General features: G+C 42.1%; 1 protein-coding gene across 1 annotated transcript in view; it reads left to right on the forward strand.

The window, feature by feature from the left end:
- The window catches only part of GUCY1B1 (guanylate cyclase 1 soluble subunit beta 1), a 725186-nt gene that overhangs the window by 266849 nt on the left and 434782 nt on the right, over positions 1–23555 (forward strand). The window contains exon 6 of the mRNA XM_069631323.1: positions 13983–14213. Within this exon, the coding sequence (XP_069487424.1) occupies positions 13983–14213 (231 nt within the window). The remainder of the gene's footprint in view (positions 1–13982; positions 14214–23555) is intronic.

Genomic DNA, 23555 nt, shown 5'->3' on the forward strand with positions numbered 1-23555 from the left:
ACTCCATGCTTTGGGGACCCCCCCAGACACTTCACAGGCTTGGATGAATCAAAAACAACAAGATAAAAAAAAGAATTCCACATTTTGAGGCCCCTCAGATATTACTTGGGCCTCTCTGGATGAATCAAAAACAACAAGATAAAAAAGAACTCCTCGTTTCGGCACTCCCAAGACACTCCTCAGGCCCCTCTGGACGATTCAAAAACAGAAAGAACAACTCCATGTTTCTGGACCCCCCAGACATTCATTGAGCCCCACTGGATGACTCAAAAACAAGCAAAAAACACCAATGGGTGCAAGCTGTAATCCAGGCATGCCTACTGATGAAATTTCAAAACAACTCCTTAGCGTTGGAAGCCCCCCCCCAAATCCATCAGCCCTTGCTGATGCACCAAAAGCATTGGACCACCCATCCTTGGGGAATTTAAAACATTCATGATTTTTTGATCCCAAGAGAGCCAGGCGGGCCCGTTTATGAATTCACAAAAGAACTCTGCGGCATATGCCCCCCCAGCTCCATTGGGCGTTACCGCTGTAACAGCACTATCGGACCCCATCCATGGGTCTTTGAAACATTCTAAAGCTGTTGATCCGTGCAAAACAGGCCCCATCCGAGAGCCCGTAAGAGATACTGTAGAGACAAGCAAAACCATCCCTGTGCTCTCAAAACATTCAGAATTTGCTGATCAACACAAAGCACCCCGCCCCTTTTAGACTTTTTGATCAATAGTTAGGCCTCTGGACATTCCAGACAGTGCTACAAAAACTCCAGAACCAAGCAGAGATGATTTAACAAAGACATCTGTGGTGGTGGGGCCCCCAAAACCATCGGACCTTGCTGCTGTAACAAAAACATTAGACTATGTTCTGGGTCATTAAAACATCCAAGGTTTGTTGATCCAGAAACAACAGGCTGCCCCACTCCAACATCCCCGAGTTGTCCACTGCTGCAGGCTGTTGCTCCGGAAGCGGCCTGTTGCAGCATCCAATTGTTAAGAGCCATTTCTGTAAAAAACATAACAACATAGTCATCATCAACATATTAAACATGTATAACAACTAAACACAGGATCCTGAAAATTTAAATTTCGATCCACAGCGCCATTTTATAAAAGTTGCAATTATATTCTCAATTCCTGGCACACAATTAATACACCCACAGTGCAACTCTTAGATATTTAAAATAACTGACGCTCTAATTCAGCCTTCACATGTTTTCCAAATCCCCCCTATGCTCACACACAACCATATAAAACCCATATAACAACCAAACACAGGGTCCCCAACATTTTTATTTCAATCCATACATAAAGGGAACAAATTTTGCTCACAGCCCAATCCACTGGACGGATGAAATTTGCGCCAGGAGCGGAAGTTTGATCCCAAAACGGGCTTTTGTAAATTTGGTGTAAATCCGTATATTTTTTTTAAACAACCAAAAAGTAGTTCCAAATTATTTTTTCATATTTGCTTCCGCTTTGTGGACCCATTTCCCTGTTCCGTTCACTGACAGGCATCCGATTGGCCAAGAAGGTGCTGTGATGTCCGCGGACATTGGACGCAGCCACTGATCGGATGGTGAAAAGCGTGAAGTGTATCAGATGTTTGGAAACACCAACCATGTTGGACTCGCAAACATCCACCGGTGTCTGCAAACACAGCGGCAGAAACATATAAAAAACCACAACATTGCACTTGTCAAACTTATCAGACAATCTCTGGGGAGGTGAGGGTTGATGAGGATGGGATGGGATATCACAGTAAGAAGCCATAAAATGGGAATTTTTCACCCCTGAAGACCGCAAACAGTCCAGACATTCGGGGACAGTCCTGTGATGTTCGCAAACACTTCGGATGTAGATAAGGACCAGAGCCCTCAGTATCCACCCTCGCTTCGCTTGGGCCGATAACTTGGGCTGCCGGGCTGTTATCCCCCGTTCCATTCCCTGGAATGGGGGATGAACGCCACATTATATCCATTAGCATAACACAAAATGCTATTGCAATTGTTGGAAAATCAGTCTATGTACTTTACTTAGAAATGTAGATGGAGTCTATAAGATTTGTTTTTTAGTTCTATTTTTTAACTGTGAAAAGTCCTAAGGGAGCCTTCATTTTGTTGTTGTTTGATGTATTTTTCTTTTTTGCAGGAGTGGTTACAATGTAAGGTGGGGAGGGAAATGAGGGAAGAGGCACCAAGCACCAATATTGAGAGGCAGGTTGGCAGGGGAAGATGTTGTGCGTGTGTTACGTCTATGGTAAGGGGCAGTGTTTCTCATGCTCCTTGATTACAGCTTCCAAAGCACTTCAAAATTGCTTCCCCCTGCAGTGTGGTGTGTTTCTGTATATACAGAAGACTGTTTTCTTCGAAAGATATGGATCAACAGCCTTTTTTATTGCTTGTAAGGTAGCTGGTGGGATTATGTGTCCACAGAAGTAGGCTCTGTGGTTACAGTATTGGTTGGGGAAGATGAGGTGGAGGAAGACAGCCAACTACTTGCTAAGAAAGGGACAATCTTTCTGAGAGCATTGCAGTTGTTGGATTTGGTGTGGCGGTGCAGGAGGTGGTCCCGTAGGAGTACTGTCCAGGTAGTTCATGGGCCTCATTACGACCCCGGCGGTACGGGGTTAACGGCGCCGTAAAAGGTGCTGGCGCCGTTAACCCCGTACCGCCTCATTACGAGGTCCCCTCGCGGGACCCGGTAAGTAACACCTGGTGAAACCAGGAGTGCTTACCGGGTCCCGCGAGGGGAAGAGGGAGCAAACAACCGGCCAACTCGTAATGGCCCGTTGTTTGCTCTCTCTCCCATTCCCATTCAGCCCTATGGGGAAGGACCGGGTCCGGGTCCTTGGATGTAGGAATTACCGGGCCTTCGAACTCAGAATGGCCTGGTAATTACTCATTCTGTGGGCCCGGACCCTGACGCTATTTTGGCGGCATCCATGCCACCAATAGCGGCATGGCTACCAGCGAGGTTGTAATGAGGGCACATGACTGAGTTGCACTCAGTGCATTTCACTTTGGTAGCTTTAGCCTTTGGTACATTCCCAGCAGTGGTAAAGAACTGCCACACCCATGATTCTCACTGGGTGCTAGAGGTAGGCACTTTCTCTACCTCATGTTCTTGGTCGTCTTCATTGTCTTTGGAAGTAATGCGTTTTTTTTGTTGTTTAGGTCCTCCAGCTCATGGTGGTGGCTCTTGGGGAGGAGGGATGGCAACAATAGCTGATGCCATTTTTAAGATAAATAGTAATTTTGCTAATAATCATACAAGTATGTGCTTTGTACTAGATTGATAATGGATAATGAGTAAGTTTAGGTGTAGGAGCTGTGCAAGGGTACATTTTGAGCTTTAAAGTTCCTCAGTAGAAAATGCAGTTCTGAACTGTCGTTGAAGCACAGACACGTTCAGGGACACGTCATCATGCCGCACGCGAGTGCATGGTCATGTGGCACTGTCCGGAAGGTCCACAATGATGTCTGTCATTAGCGGACCTCAACGGACACAAAAACAGTGGATGAGTTGCAAAAAGTTTATAGAAGTGTTATAAATTATGCTAGAAGGTGGGAAGTGGCAGAGTTTTAAGGTGAAACTTTGTAAATTGGACACAAATGTTGCTATATTGGCGTAAGTATGATATTAGTAAGTTGCAGGAAAATAGCATGCACTGGTAAAAACCCATGATATTCACTGAAATATACTTTATTAAAGGGACATTATGGTTAAGTTGCACTGATAAAAACCTATGAAATTCACTGAAAAACTTTGTTAAAGGGACGTTATGGTTACAAGTAAAACCGAGAAACCACAGAAATTCACAAGTTATGGTAAGCTAAGCAACCATAACACGTGCCACCACTGTGCACTGCTAAGACTAACACTCAGGACATCAAAGATGACATCACAAATGTCATTGTTGACATCACTGATGACATCACATGAGAAATGAATTTTTATGAAAAGTCCCTGCAAGGGGTTGTTTTTATAATGTTGGTAACAAGATGTCAAGGGTGATCGGGAGACCTATCATGAGCTACTTAATCTATTAAAGAATGAACTCATCTAAACAACATTGTATTGGAGTGTTGTTGTTAATACAGGTGTAACTGAATTTAAGCAGGGTGTCACAAAATCGAGCTATAGTAACAAATAGTAAATTAAGACTCAGCCTGTTCGTATCTTGACATTGGTTTAGAAATCAAGAAGTGTTAAGTAAAATTCTTTTTTTAAATAAACAATTGTTTTTGGTATTTTTTCAGATACAAGGTTGTTGTTATCTAGACCAGTAAGTAGCAGCACACGTTTAACGTGAGTACTATGCTAGTAGCGGGTTCCATCACATTTAGGCGAATAAATGAAATTCTTCTCACCTTAAATAATATAACTACGTTACCGAAAATCAATTAGTGAGCACGAAGATTGTCGTTGTGGCAGTCAACATTCAGTCACTAGTTGCAAAATGGATGGCTAAACGTGGCAGTTCGGTATACGGTTCCTTATGCACTAGTGTTTAAAAGGAATGTTGAAACCCAATTACATCACTTCCCATTGATGTTAGTAAGAAAAAAGAAGGACTAATCATTATACCGGCCAGGTTTGAAGCCACGGTAGAACGCACGTTAGTCCACGGGAGCACGCGCGGAAGGATTTAATAAGAAAAATCAAGGTGAGTTGTAGAATCTGAGCCAGCATAGCAATTTCCTAATCGGGTGGGCGATAGTTGTGACAGTAGTTACGAAAGTGGTGAATAGCCCACACTACGCACAAAGTGGAACAACATATACTGAAAGTAAACAAATATCACGTCTTGCATGCGTAGAACTTCGAGAGTCGAAGACCAATCGAATCAAGAAACTGCTACCTGTTTGCCATCTGGGTTCCCACTAAAGAAGCGGATAGGATTACCTACAATTATAAAGGGGATCCATCGGCTGACACGATATTTTGCTCGTTAAGGGACCATACCAGGAAATGAAGTATCGCGACATTTCTGCAGGTAAAAATTGGAGTTCAGGCATTTTTGCTAAGTTAGGTATAGTTTAATGCCTTGATTCAGTAGATGCAGCTATTAAGACCATGAGTCATTTGAATGAGGCTTATGCCAAGTTAATAATAACAACATATTAATGTAATTTACAAGTCAATATTCTTATGGTAGAGGGCTGTGTTTAGGGACCTTGTCGTCGACTAAAAGCATTTGGCCTACATCATCCTCCATAAGATGTACTGCATTCATTTGCGTCCAGTCAGAATTCATAACCAAAGTTTTAATTGTTGTATTGAGAAAGGAACAAACAATTATTCTAAAACAGAACCAAGTTTTATTTATTTTTTAAGCCTTAAGCAAAGATGATATGGTTGATGCTGGTACAGCCATTAGTCATGACCAAGCAACTGTGTACTAAATGGATGCTGTCTCTCCATACCCCAACTGATCCGGTTCCTAATAATAAAGAATTGCACCTGTCACATTTTATCCAGGTTACGTAGGAAAATGCAGTAAATCTGGTCAGAATATTAATTAATTTTGGCTAAGATGTTGTACGATTTACAAGCATGCAATTCAACCCATATTAAGAGTTGTGCTATTTCCTTAGGTCACTGTCTGATTAGACAGTTTAACCCTTGTAAGGAACTGTCAGAAGTACGCACCCAGAGGAAGACGGATGACTATCAAGCTCATTTCATGACACCCTGTGATTTCCCCTGAAGAATTTCCTGTATATAATGTTTGAGATTAACTTATGGGAATGAAACATGTTGGGATTGTTGTTGCTGTGATATTAATTATGACAGCAGTATTCAATCACTGAAGATTAAGTGCTTGCCGATAAGACATTTCTTTTAAACCGAGACTGAGTGCTAGTTCTGAGTTTATGTGTCATTTCTTTGGTCATTTTTAACTGGTTTTTCATTTTTGAATGTTTGTTCACTTTTTTACCTTTTTATCTGGTTTTAGGTAGTTCTATGGTGAGGGCCCTGAAGTTTTTATATGTTTTTAGTAGTAAAGTTTATTATGGTGATTAATTCATTTTTTCAAATAACACTATATTCGTTTTGGTGTATTTGTGGGTCTTTCATCCTTTTTATGTGAGATATGCATATAACAAATTGATTATATGAATTATGTATATTAAATATGACTTACTGATTAATATTTAAAAAAATAAAAAAAACTTTTAGAAAGTATATATTTATAAAATTGACTCTCAGTGTTTTAATTTGCAAAATAATTAAAGTGTTGTGTGTCCACCTGGTTGTGTGATACTGACAGTCCCTTATTGAGGTCAGCCCCCATTTTAGGGGTCCACGACCGTGTTGGTTGTAGCAAGAAGAGGTGGCAAGACTTCTTTGGGAAGATAGTTTTTTTGTTTAAGGGGCATTGGCCCTCATTCCAACCCAGGCGTTAACCCTTAATGCCTGATTTCCACCTTAACGCCTGCTTTTAGCAGGCGTTAAGTACCAAGGCGCTAAGCGTCCTTGGTGCTAATTACGGCACCGTAATTTACGGTGCCATAACTAGCGCCTTCCCCACCCCCATTATGCCCTATGGGGAAAAAATGGGAATGGGGAAGGGTAAATGGGGATTGGGGATTTACCGTCCCACTCACCTTGGAATGGGGCGGTAAATCCGCCATCCACCATGGTGTAAACATAGTTTACACCATGGTGGTAAAGTAGGGAATTTACCACCTGGGTTGGAATGAGGGCAATAGTCTTGTACTCTGTTTGAAATTAATCCCCAGGTCCTTTTCAAGTCTATAGGTTGTTAATACAGGAACCTAATCATACATAAACATAGGCAATGGCTGCAGCATGCACCACTGAAGTACACTATTTATAATCTTGGATAGTAAAATAATGAATGCTACCTTATCAGAGTTTTGAGTAATGTTAAACATGTAATAACTAGATAACAATTCAAGACTTAATATACATGTGTGCTCGTACAAACAATACATATGAAGACCCACAATGCATACAAATTAGAGGTAGATACAGGGAAACTAAAATAAGGAAGAAAGAAACAGCATCATCAGAAAATGTTAAAAACATTAAAGTTTATTTTCATGTATACACATAAATTGTGTGTTTGAGGCGTGCTTATAGCCCCATGTATGTGCACCATGAGCTGAGGCCAAACCCTCAGGAAAGTACTTTGAGAAAATATGACAAGGTTAACGTCTAGATATATAGCACCTTTTGAATTTTAATATTCTGGCTGTTAGTGAACAAAACCACCTGGCCTAGAAATGTCAGTGAACAAAAACCAAGTGGCCCACAAATCTGATGTCATCAATGACATTTGTGATGTCATCTTTAATATCCTGGGTGTTGGTCTTTGCAGTGCACGGTGATGGTGCAAGTTATGGTTGCTTAGCTTACAATAACTGGCGAATTTCTGAGGTTTTTTGGTTTTACTTGTAACCATAACATCCCTTTAACAACATTTTTTCATTGAATTTCATAGGTTTTATTAGTGCAACTTAACCATAACGTCCCTTTAACAAAGTTCTTTTTCAGTGAATGTGCATATATATATATATGAATGAGTCTCGGCTACAGCAATTTGTCAATGTCTTTTTCTTGTAAGCGTGTGCATACAGGTTCAGGCCCTAAGTGCCAGCGTTTCATATTCATGTTATCACTGTGGTTATTTTAATCAGGGCTCATCACACCTATTTGCTTTGTCACGGGTCCACAATTAAAAATCACACCACACAAAGCGCCTATAGTGTGTGTGCACAACTGTTTTCCTAGAAGCAAAAGTGCTATGCACTTTCTGAATACTTATACATGTCTAATAACTTCTCCAACCAAGACAAATATTTGTTTTAAAATAACAAATGTGTTATGAAATAAAACCGTGGCTCCTTCAAGCAATCATCCATGTGTCTATATAAATGCCCTGTCTGTTAGGTTTGTCAATGACTTTTTTTGTCTTCTAAAAATGTGCTGATGTTCACCATTGTTTAAAGCAGCATTTTTTAGGGCAGTGTCATAAATAAGTTGATTTCCTTCGCAGAGAGGCCGATTCAGACATGTACTGCGTGCCAGTTCACAATGCCTCGTGTCGCTTGTGTGCATAGGCAGAGCTCGGCAAGTAAAAAGTTTAAAAACCACACAGCTTGTCACAATATTGTGTGCACTGTGTCATTACAAAATTATTTTACAATATCAGTTAGATTCCTGCAACAGTTCTTCCATTTCCAGATGCACTTTAACTTAAGAATATAAAAATGCTGGCTGGCAGTTTATCCTGCCTGTAGCTAAAGAATACACATTTTGTTTTAAAAGCTCTGTTTGCACCATTAAATAAAATTACACAGGGCTAGATTCTAGAACATACACTTTTAAAATGGTTTTCACAACTTGTTCAATGAATGAGGCCATTCAAATACAGTTTAGCCACACCAGGCACATGGTTGCACATGATTACAATAGACTCGGGGCTTCATTGCAAGGCTGGATCATTCTGATGTGGCTTTATATCATTGGTAATAAACAGAGGAACAAAATAACTGGCATTGTGTGTGTGTCTTAATCTGTGAATTCTCTGTCCTCCTGCAGCATTTTCATAAAGGCAAGCTGCAACTTTGTTGCTGGAACACTGTTCTCTGCACACCAGGGAGAATGGTAGAATGCAGTGTCTGAGCATGTTGCATGCATTTGCCTGTGTTTTTTTGTAGCCCTGGATTAGATCTTCACTTGTCTTTGTGTTATATATTATAAACTATAAAGGGGGCATGGCTACATGACCACAGGCTGAGACATGTATCCCGGGTGCTCCTGCAGATCCAAAGAAGATCCGTCAAAGTCCTAAATATGCTGCAAGGCATGAATCTGCAGCAATAGCAGTATGAAGATGAGGTGCGAACAGCGGTGAAAAGACCAATGTTATATGGCATCACAGAAAGGCAAACAAAGCTTATGAAGTTGGCGAGGTTTGGCGGGTTATGAAATAAAATGGTGCCTGGCTGGTGACAAAGGAAGAAGCTGCACACTGGGGCACTGGGGATATGAAGCGAAGCTCCCTCTGATTTATATGAAGAGGATCGGGAGAAAGCACAGGCTGCGGAGAGGCATCGGGAAACTGACGCGCTGGAACTAACTTGTAAGAACGTACCACGCGATTGAACAATGGACACATTGTATCGACGGGAGTGAACGAGCGAGGAAATAAACACTTGGGGCCGGCGGCAGCTCATGGATGGGAGCGGCGTGGCCAGGCAGACAAGAGGTACTGCTGTGACACAGAGCAATTCCCAGAGAGCAAGAAGATACATAACATGTGGATAATGGACCCGTAGCAACTCAAGTCAGGATTGAAACACTGAAGTGCCTGCAACAGAATTTACTGAGCACCGGAGACAGGAGAGAATGTGGAGGACCCTGTAAGCTTCTGGTGGCAATGTGTTCGTTGAAGTAGAAGAGGATTCTATGACAGCAGATATGATCACACACGACAGGAAGCGCACCCTCATGGGAGGCCCCCAAAAGAGGAATGGTGGTGGGCGGACAAGCGCATGATACCTGATGCGCAACGGGCGCTACTGTGGCACAGAAGCTCCCCAGCCCCTGGAGGAGGATTGGGGGCACAGGAGGAACCGCAGGCAGCCAGGAGCGGCTCAGGTTCCAGGAAGTGTAAGCCTCAATGACACTTGATGCACAGAATGATGTTGCAGGGCTAGCGGACAGAAGCTAATGGTAGGTACTGGTGCTTGAGAGAGAAGTAACAGCATGCACCGGGTCAGGCTACGGGCGCTGGCAAGATACAGTGGCCTCAATAAACTATAAGACACTATCCCAACAGCCCAAGCTGGAGCAGAGGGCGGGAGACGCAGGGGGCATAATACAAAGAGGAAAGGGTAAGAGGCACGGCCAAGGAAATGATGTGCTGAATACAACCTGTGGTTGCTGGACAGGGGAAGTGGAGTAAAGAGAGCCAAGGAGGAGTACGGCCAAAAGGGATATATATGCAATGCACCCCATGTTGAATATCTAATGAACAGCGGACACGAGGAATAAAGGATGGCCTGTGCGCATGGGGTAACCTACCGTAAGAGTGACACACTATAGGTTCCCACACCGGTGGTAGCAGGAACCCCCTACTGGGCACTGGGCCGGCAGCTGGTGTCACTGCAGGGAAAACTAAGAGTCCTGGAGGAAGGGCAATAACATGGCATCGAAATCGAGCAAGAGCAAAGGGAAGCAATGGTCCCTAGATGCCTTTGCCAGGCCTATTCAGACGACAGGAAGTGCCAAGACACAACCACAAGATGCAGGCGAGGAAGACACTCATGGGAGGTTGGATAAGCAAATATTGGTCGCCATAGCTGAACTGAAAGCGTCACTGGAGTTCAAAATTGATGCAATGCAAATAGATATGAACCTCCTGAGACAAGATGTCAGGACGTTGACTGAGCGCACTGGGGCACTGGAGGAAGAAGTGAAGGCCAACTCAAGCAGCTGCAAGGACAACTTCCAGGAGGTCTCTGTCCTGAAACAACAGGTGCAAAACCTAGAGAACAGAGGGAAGGAAGCAGAAGGCGGGGCCCACAGAAATAATGTGGAAATCGTCGGATTACCGGAAGGGGAGGAGGGCCAGAACCCGACTAACTATATCAAAGACATGTTCCAACAAGAGACAGGGGTTCGTTCGATTACCCAGGGGTTCACAAAAACAAAGGCTCTGCCATGGAGGGGTGGAAAGAAAACTACGAGCGGCTAACCTCAAGTACATGTTATTGTACGCAGCGAAGATGAAGGTGCTCCACAAGGACAATGCTCTGTTCTTTGAAACCCCAGAAGATGCGAGCAAATGGATGGACTTGCAGAATATGCCGTCCAAGCCGCCTGACCGGAGGGAGGACGAGAGTGATAAGTGAACGGCGAGGGGTATTCTAACGTGCAAAGTAGAGGAGACGGAACTCATAAATGCTTAGATGATAGAGACAATTGAACAGTTACGTAATTGTGTTTTAGGCCCTATTGATGGTAGCGTAATGCAGGAGTATCGCACCACTCAGGAGACTGGGTGGTGCTAGGAATCACTCTTACTGGTAGTACGGTATCAACCGGCTGCACTACGAGTACTGACAATGGGCCGGGGAAAAGTGGGAGATGTGGTGAAGCCTGAGATTCAGTTTTGGAGCTGGGCTATTGTTGGGGTTATTGGGGGGGGGGGCGATTCTGGGGAGTTATTGGGGTTGTTTTAAGGGTGTTGGCCTACAGATATGCATCAAGAAACAAGGGAAGTGGAGTTGGAACGGGGGAGGAAGGGAAGTTAATCGGGAATGACAGGTGAACTTAAGATAGTAACTTGGAATGTAAGGGGGCTGAACAGCTATATTAAACGAACAGGGTCATGACATGCCTGAGAAGGCAAAAGATAGATATAGCAATGATACAAGAAATGCAAGACATGATCATGAGGAAATGGAAAGGGACGACCTTCGGAGCCACGTACTCAGCGCATGCTAGAGGAGTCGTGACATGGACAACTATATATTCACAAGTCCTGCAACTCAGCAGTTTTTTTTAAAACATAGCACAGTTTTGGCATAATATGTTTACAATGCTTGCGTGTCAGGGCATGCCTGGGTATGTCATCTGATATAATTTTGATATCGAAACATTTTGATATAAAAAATGTTTAACATTATTATCTATACATTGTTTTGAATTTTTATCAACATTTTCTGGGAGGGATATATTTTTACATTTTGATATACAAAAAACTATATAATTTAAATATTAACAAAATCTGATATCAAAAATGTTTGATATCCACCAAAAATGTGATATCAATTTCTTTTTTAATTTGTATACACATTTTTTTTATGTAGGAAACATTTTTGATATCAAACACAATTTTGATAGCACATTTTTTGGGTTTTTTTTATAAATAGAAACAATATAACATTTATATAACATTATTAAAAGTCTTATTAAAGGCCAGCTGTATACAACATCATGACATCATACCATCACAGCCACAACCCACTCCTGCATCATCAAAGTGTAACCGACACCTCACACACACCGGCTAACTCCTGACAACTCACTATGCACTTGACCAAGCAACAGCACACACTCACTCTCCCATATTAAACACATTTGAATATAAACTCTATATTAAAATGATTTTAATATAAACTTTATATCAAACTGATATAAATGATATCCTTTTCATATCAAAACATATCAAACTTCCTTAAAAATACACATGTGATAACATTTTGATATCTTTTTTATATCAACATTTTTTATATTAAAATTCATATCAAAAGTCGATCAATAGGGGGCGGACTAAAGACATGAAGGGGCATTCCCACCTGTCAAAATGTACTTGAAGAGGAAAAGGGGCCCCATCTACTACTGTTGTCCAATGCATGCGTACAACATGAATTCATGTTTGTAAACAGTTGACTGAGGAAATAAGCATATTTTATTATTTGTGAGGTCTGCCCTTTGTTTGTGAGTTCGGGCATGATGTTCCGTTATTGAAAACGTGTTGTGAAACATGTTTGTGGTTCACTCCAGGTCTCTTTATCGATTTTGTTAAAGAAGGTACATTAGTAATATATGCAGATTAAATCGTTTTGGTTGGTAAATGGATGATAGGAGCTATCACGCCTGCCAATTGCTTACCATACCAGTATTTGAGCAATTGGGGCTTTTAATTGAAATGACCATATCTCACCTGTCAGGCCAGAGCTACATAATTTGCCAACAGGTGTTCCTTACATTCGTACAGACTCACGAACCACGGATTCATCATATAAAGTGACGAGAGCTAAACCTGGTGCAGAATCATCAAGTGCATCGGGTGCTGCAGTCATTTTACACATAATGTAGGGATAATTAGTACACACATTTCTATTGTGTACTAATTTTATCAGTGCCCCTGAATTCAATTGTGGTAAGGTGCACTATGCAAAAATTGTGCTAATGTCGTGCTAGGTGTGTGATTTAGTTCTGGTGTGAGGCATGAGTTGGGAGTTAGCTCAGTGCAGTGTAGGCTAGGCTACTAACAATTAATATTACTCAGTACTAATACACTCATATTTAACCTTAACAATCTAAACTAATTAGCCATAGCCCAGTCTAATTACTAATTAGTTTAGTTTGTTAAGGGTAAATATTTTGGGGCCTAGAATACATTCTTTACACTGCACGGTGGATTTTGTATTATAATAGAACTCGTTGATAGAGGTCCTCCCTTAGAGAACATCACATGTTCAAACTCTCATTTGCTGGGCAGCTTTTTCATCCAAAGAAAGGATTACCTGCTTTCTGAGGCTTCATCAGACAGTTTTCACCCAGCAAAATCTAGTGGAACACTAGTTTCGGCTATAATGTTCCATCCCTAGGAACATTCTTCTGAAAGGAGCCAGGTGAGATCCACAGATCATCAGGGGGATCTTGTTAGGCTATAGTCACCAGGTGGTATTACGTGGGGGAGGGACTGTAACCCAATAAAGAAAGTGCCAGCCTTCACTCTCCAATTCAGTGACATTTACTTCATGTTGCACCTTTCACTGGACTGTGATGGGTGCAGAGATATTTGCCTTGTGTCTGGCACAGTGTTGCACCTGTGTTCCTTACGTAATAGAGCATCTATTGCTGTTTGACATATAATTTAGCAAGTTTAATTCATAAGATTTCTTCCAGAGAGTTCAATTCATAAATATTGGACCATTGGTAACTCTGACTTACTCTTCTCTTTAAAGGAGTGCTTCAGCAGTAAGTTATACTCACTCATGGTAACTGCTATGTGACTCGAATATTCTCTGCCAAAGTAGTAAGCAAAAAACAGCACTAACGGTGACCTCTTGTGTCTGAACCTCTCTGCCTTTAACCACAATCAAGGCAAACATGTTACAAGTTCCTACACTAATGTGTCACTATCTAGCTTTCTGCATGTATTTTAGGACTAGTGGCACCAATGTTTGTTTCATTTACTTTCTTGTAAAGGTTGTTCAGCAAAGAAATGAAGAATGCGACCATATTCAGTTTTTAATTGAAGAAAAAGATTCAAAGGAAGAAGATTTTTATGAAGATCTGGACCGGTTTGAAGAGAACGGTACCCAGGAGTCTCGGATCAGTCCATATACGTTCTGCAAGGCCTTTCCTTTCCACATCATGTTTGATCGGGATCTTGTTGTTACTCAGTGTGGAAATGCCATCTACCGAGTTCTTCCGCAGGTAAAAAGCATGATTCTCATGCTAACCATACTAGCTATTCTGGCACAGTGCACTATGTCACAATTGGATGCTATTTATGCTATCACAGAAAGTGGCTTTTTATGATTGGATTGCACCATTAGTTGCTACCTTTGTGTATTACTTGTGGAGATGTCTGTCCTTGTTGCTCTTACAGACACCAATGTATCTTGCACTGTGTTTTATGAGATTTACGCAGGATTTTTTAGAAGTGCCGATTTCATCTACAGAACTCCTTGGTGAACATTCTCTTTTTGGAAATTTCCACGAGTGATCTGTAGCACATTTTTCTGAAAAAGACCTTGTTCATTGGGATACACATGGAACTGGACCCCTTTTAGAAATGCTGGCTCTGTCACAGTTGGTATGTTGCAACATTCTAGCAGCATTCCAATTTAGCAACATATTTTTAATGTCTCATTCAGGTGGCTTGCATTGCTGGTTCCATCGCAATGCTGCCACTTTCTGCGTGCTGCTTTTAATGCACCCACTAATTTCCACAATGGAACCTAAGTTGAACTTGTGTCATTAATTTAGGAAAGAGGTAACTGACTAAGCAAATAACCCTAGAGTTTTTGGACTTCCGTTACCTTTGTGCATAAGATTGCATGTTATTACCAGCCCCGTCATAAGATGCCATAAAACCTGGCACGTATAATGAGGATCTGGTGTGCTTCCAATGGGGAATCACTTAGGCGTTGGTGTTTGCTACTTAAAGTTGTCCACATTTTATGAGAACAGATAGGGAAATGGGAAACAGATTTGGGGGGGTGGAGGGGAATACTAACTAACTGAGGATTGGGAAGGATTTGTATGGACCAGACCAGGAGGAGGTGATGATCAGTGCTAGGTTATAACTATTTATTTTGAGATCTTTTACAGAACATAGAGTTAAAGAGATTGCTTATTTGGGATTGGCAGGGGACTGGTCTCATGTCTATACTAAGGAAGACAGATAGGTAGTTTCAGCCATATAATCTGGGAATGCTAAGAAACTCAGAGCTTCTGAGCACAAGTGATTAGGTCATAATCCCAAACTGGGAGAGGATTGTTCTAGGGAAATTAGTAATGATAGACTGTACAAGACATGAACATTTCTGGTAATACTAATTTCATTATTTCCAAAACGGAACTGAATATTTTATGTGGAGACAGATCTGCCCCCAAAATATCACTGTGAACGATTTGCATGGAAAACATGATGAGTTTGAAATTAATTATTTATTAAAAGTTTCAAGGTTGCTCCCCTAAACCAAGAGAAATTCTCTGGTAAATGCCACAACAGAGAGCAATGATATCTGATGAATGAAGAATGGTGGTAGTGAGGTGTGGGAGTACAAATCGTAAATACCTATCAAAGATCCAGGAGGGAAGATTCTTGCAGCACATGGTGATTACACATGGAAAGAATTGGCATGAAGCATGAGAATTGTTTGAACCTTGCCAAGTTATGTATGCTAAAGTAGAACAGCAACCACAATGAAACAGATAATGATGGTTTAGATAATAAAGGCACTTGTTTGGTTGTGATGACAAAATTGTTCTCAAGCCTCCCGTCCGTAGCTATATGTGAACAAGTCAATGATGGTAAGGTAACAAGGGATGGTATGTGCATGTATTAGGTTTATTGAAATCTTAATGAAAAGAGAATATCAACAGTATTCTAGGTAAAGGGGGAAAGGATGGGTGGAAGCAGCCTCTGTCCCCCGATGGGGTGATGCAATTACAGGCTGTGCCATGAAGGGTAAACCTCTAACAACCAGACAGAAAATTATACTCCTTTAAGGAAAAAGTCCTCTGCCGCAGAGTTCTCACTCTCCTTCAAAGCAAACAGCACGTTATAACTACCAAATTTGTCATCTGTGACACATGCAATATACAGTGTTCATCCCCCACCCTCATAGGCTGCCACCTATATACATGCTACTGATTAAATATGAACCCCCAATTCATTGGCCACATCCTCTTCGCCTCCAACTTCTCCACAGGTGGGTTTCGATCTCTTCACCTTGGGATGCTGTTAGGTGATTGGTTAGGTTACTGAGAGCACTGCCCTGTCCTAAGGTCTAATCTCGTTATGTGCACCTGGCCCACAACATTATAACTTCAAAGACAGTCTGGTCCTTGCTAATAAAGCAACTCTTTTCTAATCCCAGACAAACAGGCGCTCCCACCATACCTCCCAGTCACAATCTTGTATGAGTTGACATCACTCTTTGCTCTCCCTAGTACAAATCACGGGCCTTGTTGTCCTCTGTTCCCCCCTTATCAGCCAAAAAAATCCTCCCAAGGGGCAGGCCTGGGTTTTCTGCAGGTCCAACTAATCAGCCTAATTTTTGAAAGATTTAGGAGTTTTGCTTATGACCATCTGGTAATTCAAGTGTGATGGCCATTATCCTGGGGGGCGCTTGTGTCCTACATCTCAACTTGTGTTTTGGCAGCTCAAGACCTCTGCCCTGACTCTCATGGGTTTGTCCTTCACAACCAGCCGCAGCCCTCCCCATGTTAGGCAGTAGACATTCCTTTCTAATTTTGTAAAGTTCTAACAGGATACATTTGTGTTTGTGTGTACGTGTTCCCTACCTGGTTTGGAGTGGGGATGAAATATTCAAGCACAAGTCCTCATTGTTCTGTGTGTTCAACATTGCTTGCGAGGATACAGGCCTCCCTTCATATATGGTGTCACTTCTATGTTTCTCGTAATTGAACAGGTATTCCTGTCATGTATGGTGTGCGCATAGTGTTTCTACTTAGCGGCCTATGAATCTGTTATTAGTTTGTCATAAATATATGTAAGATTCTACAATGAACATGCCTGCCCTATTCATCTATACCCACAGGACTCCCATTCCCCCTGTAACCTCTCATGTGCATTTCCCACATATCAGTACATTTTCCGAAGTCTAAATAGTTTGGGAGGGGCTGGGATCTGAACGCGCACCCTTTAGTTAATCCTCCATGAACTAATCCCTCCTTCTCTTTCCTCCTATCGGCTTCATTCTTAAGGACTCGCACCCTGCATACATGGCATAAACTTACTGCATCTCTGGCATTCTACTCCGGGGTACATGTGAGGTAAATACAACCTCTATCACCTGCTAAGTCAACCCAATGCACAGACTCCTCAAATCCTCTGCAAAACTTGCCTATGTGCATGCATGCTCCACCTATCAGATGCCAAAAAAAGGCAAAAGCCTGTCACTTTGCAGATCGCATTTACCACATCCTGCTCCTCTAAAGACTTGTTTCGGGTGGCTAAGGAATTAACAACTCCTGTTTGTCCCTCCACACGGTGACCCTACAAATGCAAACCCCCTGTGACCACATTGCTTCCTTTTTTAGGTAAAAACCTGTAAAATTTGCAATCTGATACATATAGAAAGGTCCATCCCCACAGACACCTCCAACGCCTTTCTCCAGTCCGAAAGAGATTCCCTCCAATGCTTTTAAATTAATTGCAGTGACAGACACCATGGTCTCAGCTGCTCTGTTAAAACTTAAATCGGCTTCCCCCAGTGACCCAATCCCTCTTTGTATTCTCCAAACTGTTTCTCATAAGCTTACCTCTCGACTCACAGCAGCACTTCAGTATTCCTTTTCCATTGGAGACATTCCAGAACCCTTTAAACACGCTGTGATATCCTCTCTATTACAAAAGGCTCACCTTGATCCAACTACTGTCGAGATCTATCATCCAATATCTCTTCATCCTGTCATTATGAAACTGTAAGAATCCATTGCTACCCCTCAGCTCTCTGCCTTTTTGGAAGCCAACCACATCCTCCAGCCTTTCCAGGCCAGTTTTCGCCCTGGAATGGGAACAGTCTGTCATGTTGGCTCTTCTGGATGACATTACCCTGCTTCAGGACCGTATAGAGGTTGGTGTTCTTATCCTCCTTGACCTCTCTGCGGCCTTCGATACTGTTGACTATCTGACTCTGCTTCACATTCTCTAAGGGGCTGGAATCTCAGGCATCCTCCTCAAGTGGTTTTCATCCTTTCTTTCCAAACGGTTTCAATCAGTTTCCCTCCCCCCTTTCACCTCATCCCTACTGCTCTCGACTGTGGGGTCCCACAAGGATCTGCAATTTCTCCTCTCCTGTTTAATCTATACATGCGTGCCCTGGCCAATCTGACTTCCAGTCATGGGGTTCACTTTTTCTCCTATGCTGATGATACACAGATTATTTTCTGACTTAATGTCCTGTTGGGTATTTTGTGTAGATTTTGGGCCTGGCTGTATTTTCTTACCGCCGAAAAAATAATTTAGCAACAGTCACTCCTTGTATTCAGATTGGGTTATGTATAATAATAATACAGTGGATATGCATTATTTCAGTACACAGACATATTTAGATGGTATACATTTGTTGGTATGCGCGGTTAGTATGCGTGGTTGGTGGTATTTCTGGTGAGCATAATTCCTTTGTTTTATATGTGGCCCCAATATCCAGAACCCCTTATTTTTGCTTAGTTTGTTCGTGTGATCACTAGAGAGGCCTCAGGCTTACATTTCAGGAACACCACATTTTCAATTTGAGTGCCACCATGGGCTGTCCTCGCTGTCTTATCTACGGCAGCGAGCTAACATGCAGTATTTATCACCAACTTATCTACATCGGTGAACTATGTCCAGGGCCTCTCTTTCTGCTGACTCATGGACCTCCAGCAGGCTATAACACACACAGTTATTTATAATTGCTCATACTGAATGAAATCATGCACACAGCTGCAGCCAAGTCTTATTTTTAGCTACCTTAAAAATGACAATTGCACTGTCTAAACATCTCCCCACATCATCAGCACTGTAATGGTAAATTTACAAAGGAAAGAGAAAAATAAAACACACTACCCGTCTGCTTTCAGATATTTTTGTGTATTATAGAAATTGCATTTAAACACGATCTTACTCTTTTTACAGAAATAAATGAAATAGCAAAGTCAACATTATCTGTAACAAAATGAGAAGAGGGCGACGAGAACAGTCGCAACATTAAACCTGTTGATAAGACACTGGAATTCTTTCTTCTACACTGACTGAATAGTTTCACCTTCACGCACACTGCCCCCATACTTTGCAATGTATTACCTAATCTGTTCAGCATGTGAAATTCTTCGGCTGGTCGACTTCTGGATGTGGCAATTCCCTCTTCAAGCACCCCCAGTGAGAACAGGCATCTGCCGTTACTCAAACCGGGGATTATTGTCCGGGATTCCCAGTCTCTGCAGCAGTGCAGCTGGGATCTGCTTTTTCAATCAGGAACTCAGCCACCAGCCAGGTCTTTCTCCCAGCTGTGTGAAAAGTCTTCTGCCTCTCTCCTTCCCCCAGATTCTACAAGAATCCCTATGTCCTATCCTCCTCCTGCACACAATAGAAATCTTTTACAGTAAGCAACTGTAACAAAACTGATTTCCTGCTATTCGAGTCTTTGCTTCCTGCAAATACTGTGGACAGAGCAGCAAAAAGAAAAAAAAATCTGGATGCGTGTTTAAAATGACTTTCCATCCATTTTGCACTGGAGAACACATTATTTTATTAATGAGTTAGGATGTTAGTTTTTTGTTAATGAGGTTAGTTCATTAATCCTCAAATGTGTCTCTTGCAATAGAGGAATTTCAGGTGATAAAATGGTGTGCATTTTGAATGTGAAAAATATGTGCTTTTAAAATGAGAAAATTGTTTGTTTTTTACCTGTGCAGCCTGTCTTCATTTACATGTCCATAGGTTGCACTGGCAACACATATCTTGAAACAATTGCATCATAGCAATGCATCAAGCCCATGCAATGGCGCTGCACTTCAAAAACATGCTATACATTGATCCTGTGCAGTGGTGCTGTGCTCTGTCTTCCCAAAACACGCTAAACAATCCTACTAAACAATCCTACAGTCCCCTCGACTGACCCCCACCCCAGAAATTGAAAGATTGCCTATCTGCAGTCGGGGTCTGGATGGCCAATAAGTGGCTTAAACTTAATAGAGATCAAACTGAGATTTAACTGGTCAGATACAACTACGCAGGACAGCCCTGGACCTGCGATTATTGGCCTACCTCCCTCGGACCTTGCCCTGAACCCTCCTCAGCAGTCAAGAGCCTAGGAAAAAAAGTTATGTCTTCAGGATCTATAGAAGCTCAAATATCGACTGTCTGCCAGTTGGGCTTTACAAAGCTCAAGATACTGAAAAAGGTTCTTTTGTTTCTCCCGGCAGTGTCTAGATTTAAGATTGTGATGGCCTCTATTATGGCTCCCTAGACTACTGCAATGGTATCTACAATGGCCAACCTGAGGCCCTGCTACAACACCTTCAGATCCTCCTAAACACAGCAGCTTGCCTTCCCTTGTAAGCCGCTAGACTTGCTCACTCTTCTGACATTCTTCACCACCTTCACTGGCTCTCGGTTAGGAGCCGAGTCAAATTGAAAAGTTTATGTCTTGTCCAACATGAAACCCACAATGCCATAGTGGAGTTCCTTCAATCCCGACTTGCACCTTATTAACCCAACAGACTCCTCTGCTCAGCCGATCAGTCACTGCTGAACATTCCTAGATTCTGACGGGCCAAAGCAGGCGGCAGATTTTTTTTGGTACTCGCCTCCAAGTTCTGGAATTCTCTACCCCCAGAGATCTGCAACACTTGTGACTTTATTCCCTTCCGTAAACACCTAAAAACTCAATTGTTCGAAAGCCTCTCCACTCTCCTCAGCACCTTGATGCCTTGATGCCTTTTGGTCTTTTCCTGCACTGTATAAATACCTGTACAATACAATACAATACAATACAATACAATACAATGCTGTGTATAATTTTCTGGTTCTCGTGGGTGCGAGTTCGGGGTCCCAGAGGGGTCTATAGGCCTTTCAATTCTGATCATACGTGGCTTATTCGGGTCCTCCATCTCAACCTCCCTCTCCTTTGTATCCAAGAGAGCCATCCCTGCCCAAATTGTACCCATCATGATTGCACTGTTTTGGATAGTCTTGGCACAACATTGAAGGATCATTTGACACGTGCAGAACATCATCAAAAGAAGCACCAATATCTTCACAACTCCTCAGAGCCATTTAGGCACCCACGAGAACAACGTGTCCAACCAATTTCCATCCTGTAACCCTGCTTCACAATCCAAGCTTGGCTTCAACTTGTGCAGGGCGCCTATAATGTGTGTCAGGGACCCATTTTCTGCATCATTTGGGGGTGTGTATGTACAGCAAGAGAGTTCAATTGTTTTACATATGCCCCCCCCCCCTCCATTACCATCAGAAAGTCCAGAACGTACCGGTTGTGGAGTGTCATAAACTGGATCACACAAAATTCACTCTTGATAGCATTCAGGCCTTGTTCAAGATCATTTGCCAGCCCATGATCTGCAACGACTTGGCTTTTGCTGTAGTTTGAACCCTTGGAACCAGAAGAGAGGCAAAAAACACTTCTGTTTTTGTATAAAGAAAATATTTGTCTGGAATGGCTTTAAGCAATGTGGACGAATCTTCAGACAAATAATTCCAACTCTTTCATATCTTCAGTGAGCACATATGTTTTGCCTGCAGGGGTTGGGTCAAGGCCTCGTTCCGTTGCCCCATGGCTGGCTTGGGTACAGTGGTTAGGTGTGCTTTGGGCACTGTAAGAATGGCTGAGTGCAATGTAGTCAATGCACAGGTGCCTCGCCAAGATGGTGGGAGGTGCAGGTATGCTTGCTGACCGCGTACACAATAGAAATACATAAGAACTACTGTTCCTTTAGCAAGGTCTGGAATGAACAGTGTTTTGTTGCATTTGATGTTATTCCCAACAGGAACTGTCCAATGTCCTTGAAAGTAAAACTCATATTCTGCAGTTGCTTGAACTTTCGCTGAGACTGCCCGTATCTCAATCCATGTTACTTTTGACACATATGTAGCCCATATTGTAAAACAGTTTATTGATATTATATATTACTTCTTCTCCAATTCCTGACAACCCCCCTGCCGCGCATCTCACCACTGCCTTTTCCCATCTGTTTGACACAAACAACACTCAATATGGGTTATGGTTTATGGTTTGCATTGGGGAGCACTACCTTCTTTGGCATATTTTTCTTCGTCCTTGTCCATCAATACAACTTGTACCTTGTGCCCCTGGAACAAACTGCAAAACCGACACAGTGCCAGATGAACCAAGCACTGGGCTTCTAAGGATAGGGTACTAACATTTTGGGCACCTCTGACGCATGGGGCATGAGGGAACAGACATAACAGCTCCTGTTATACCTCTGTTTCCCCACTGAGCGCATGTGGCTGTACCAAACATTACCAAATTCTGGATGGTGCACAATAGACATTGTATCGGAAATAACTCCTTTGTATTCAGCAAATTCATTTTCTTCATCTAGGATTTTTTAAGCCGCAACTTCAATTGCCATAATATTGTGTCTTGTATAGGTGTTCTCTTGACATTTACTACAGTAATTATGAAATCATCAGTTGATGTTGTGGAAAATTCTTTATTTCCACATCCCCCTATACTACACCTCCTCCCCTTTATATGTCCTAACCATATAAACTCACTTGGAAAATACAAACATATACCAAACATAAACCCATAGCAAAGATTTAAAAAAAGAACCTAGTACAGTGAGACCTGTCAGTGTACTGGAAAAAGGAGAGATAACCGTGTAATATCAATGGGAAAAGTATTTTTGTCAGAATGAAAATAATAACACAAAAATAGCAATGTATCGCTATTACACCATACAAGTCAACACACGTATTGGAACAATAGGTTAATGATACAGGTGTGAGAAACCTACTGCAATGATCAACAAATAACCACAAATGCTATTTCCTTCTTCATATAGTAATTTACAAGAAACATTCAGACAGCATACTCATAGAAGAAGGTGATTTATGAGGTGCCTTCCTGACATCGGAGAGATGCACCCTTCACCCCAATTCCTTCACCTTGACCGCAAATGGAATGTCATACACTACCGTTTAAGGTCTGTTATAGTGTGGCACACTCCAACTGTGGATAAACGTACACATATAAACAGCATCCACTTCAGCTGGGTGTAGCTGAAGTGGTGGCGAGCTTGCAGAATCTGCTACAGCGCTGTTTTTGTCTTCCGCTCATCATAGCGCTATTTGTCAAGAAAGGTATTTTATCGATTTTGTTAATTTAGTCAAGTACAATTTGAATGAATCTCCGAGAATTGATGTGGCACTGGGACTGCACAGGTGATAAGGTTTGTGCATGTGTCTCCCCATCACTATCTTGTGAGGGTAGAGGTGATGGTCCTTGCAGGAGTGAGTCCTTAAATTGAAAAGGGTCAAAGGCAAGCAATGGA

The sequence above is a fragment of the Ambystoma mexicanum genome, chromosome 6q (genome assembly GCF_040938575.1).
Source record: "Ambystoma mexicanum isolate Mex_15411 chromosome 6q, UKY_AmexF1_1, whole genome shotgun sequence".
Classification (NCBI taxonomy): Eukaryota; Metazoa; Chordata; class Amphibia; order Caudata; family Ambystomatidae; genus Ambystoma; species Ambystoma mexicanum.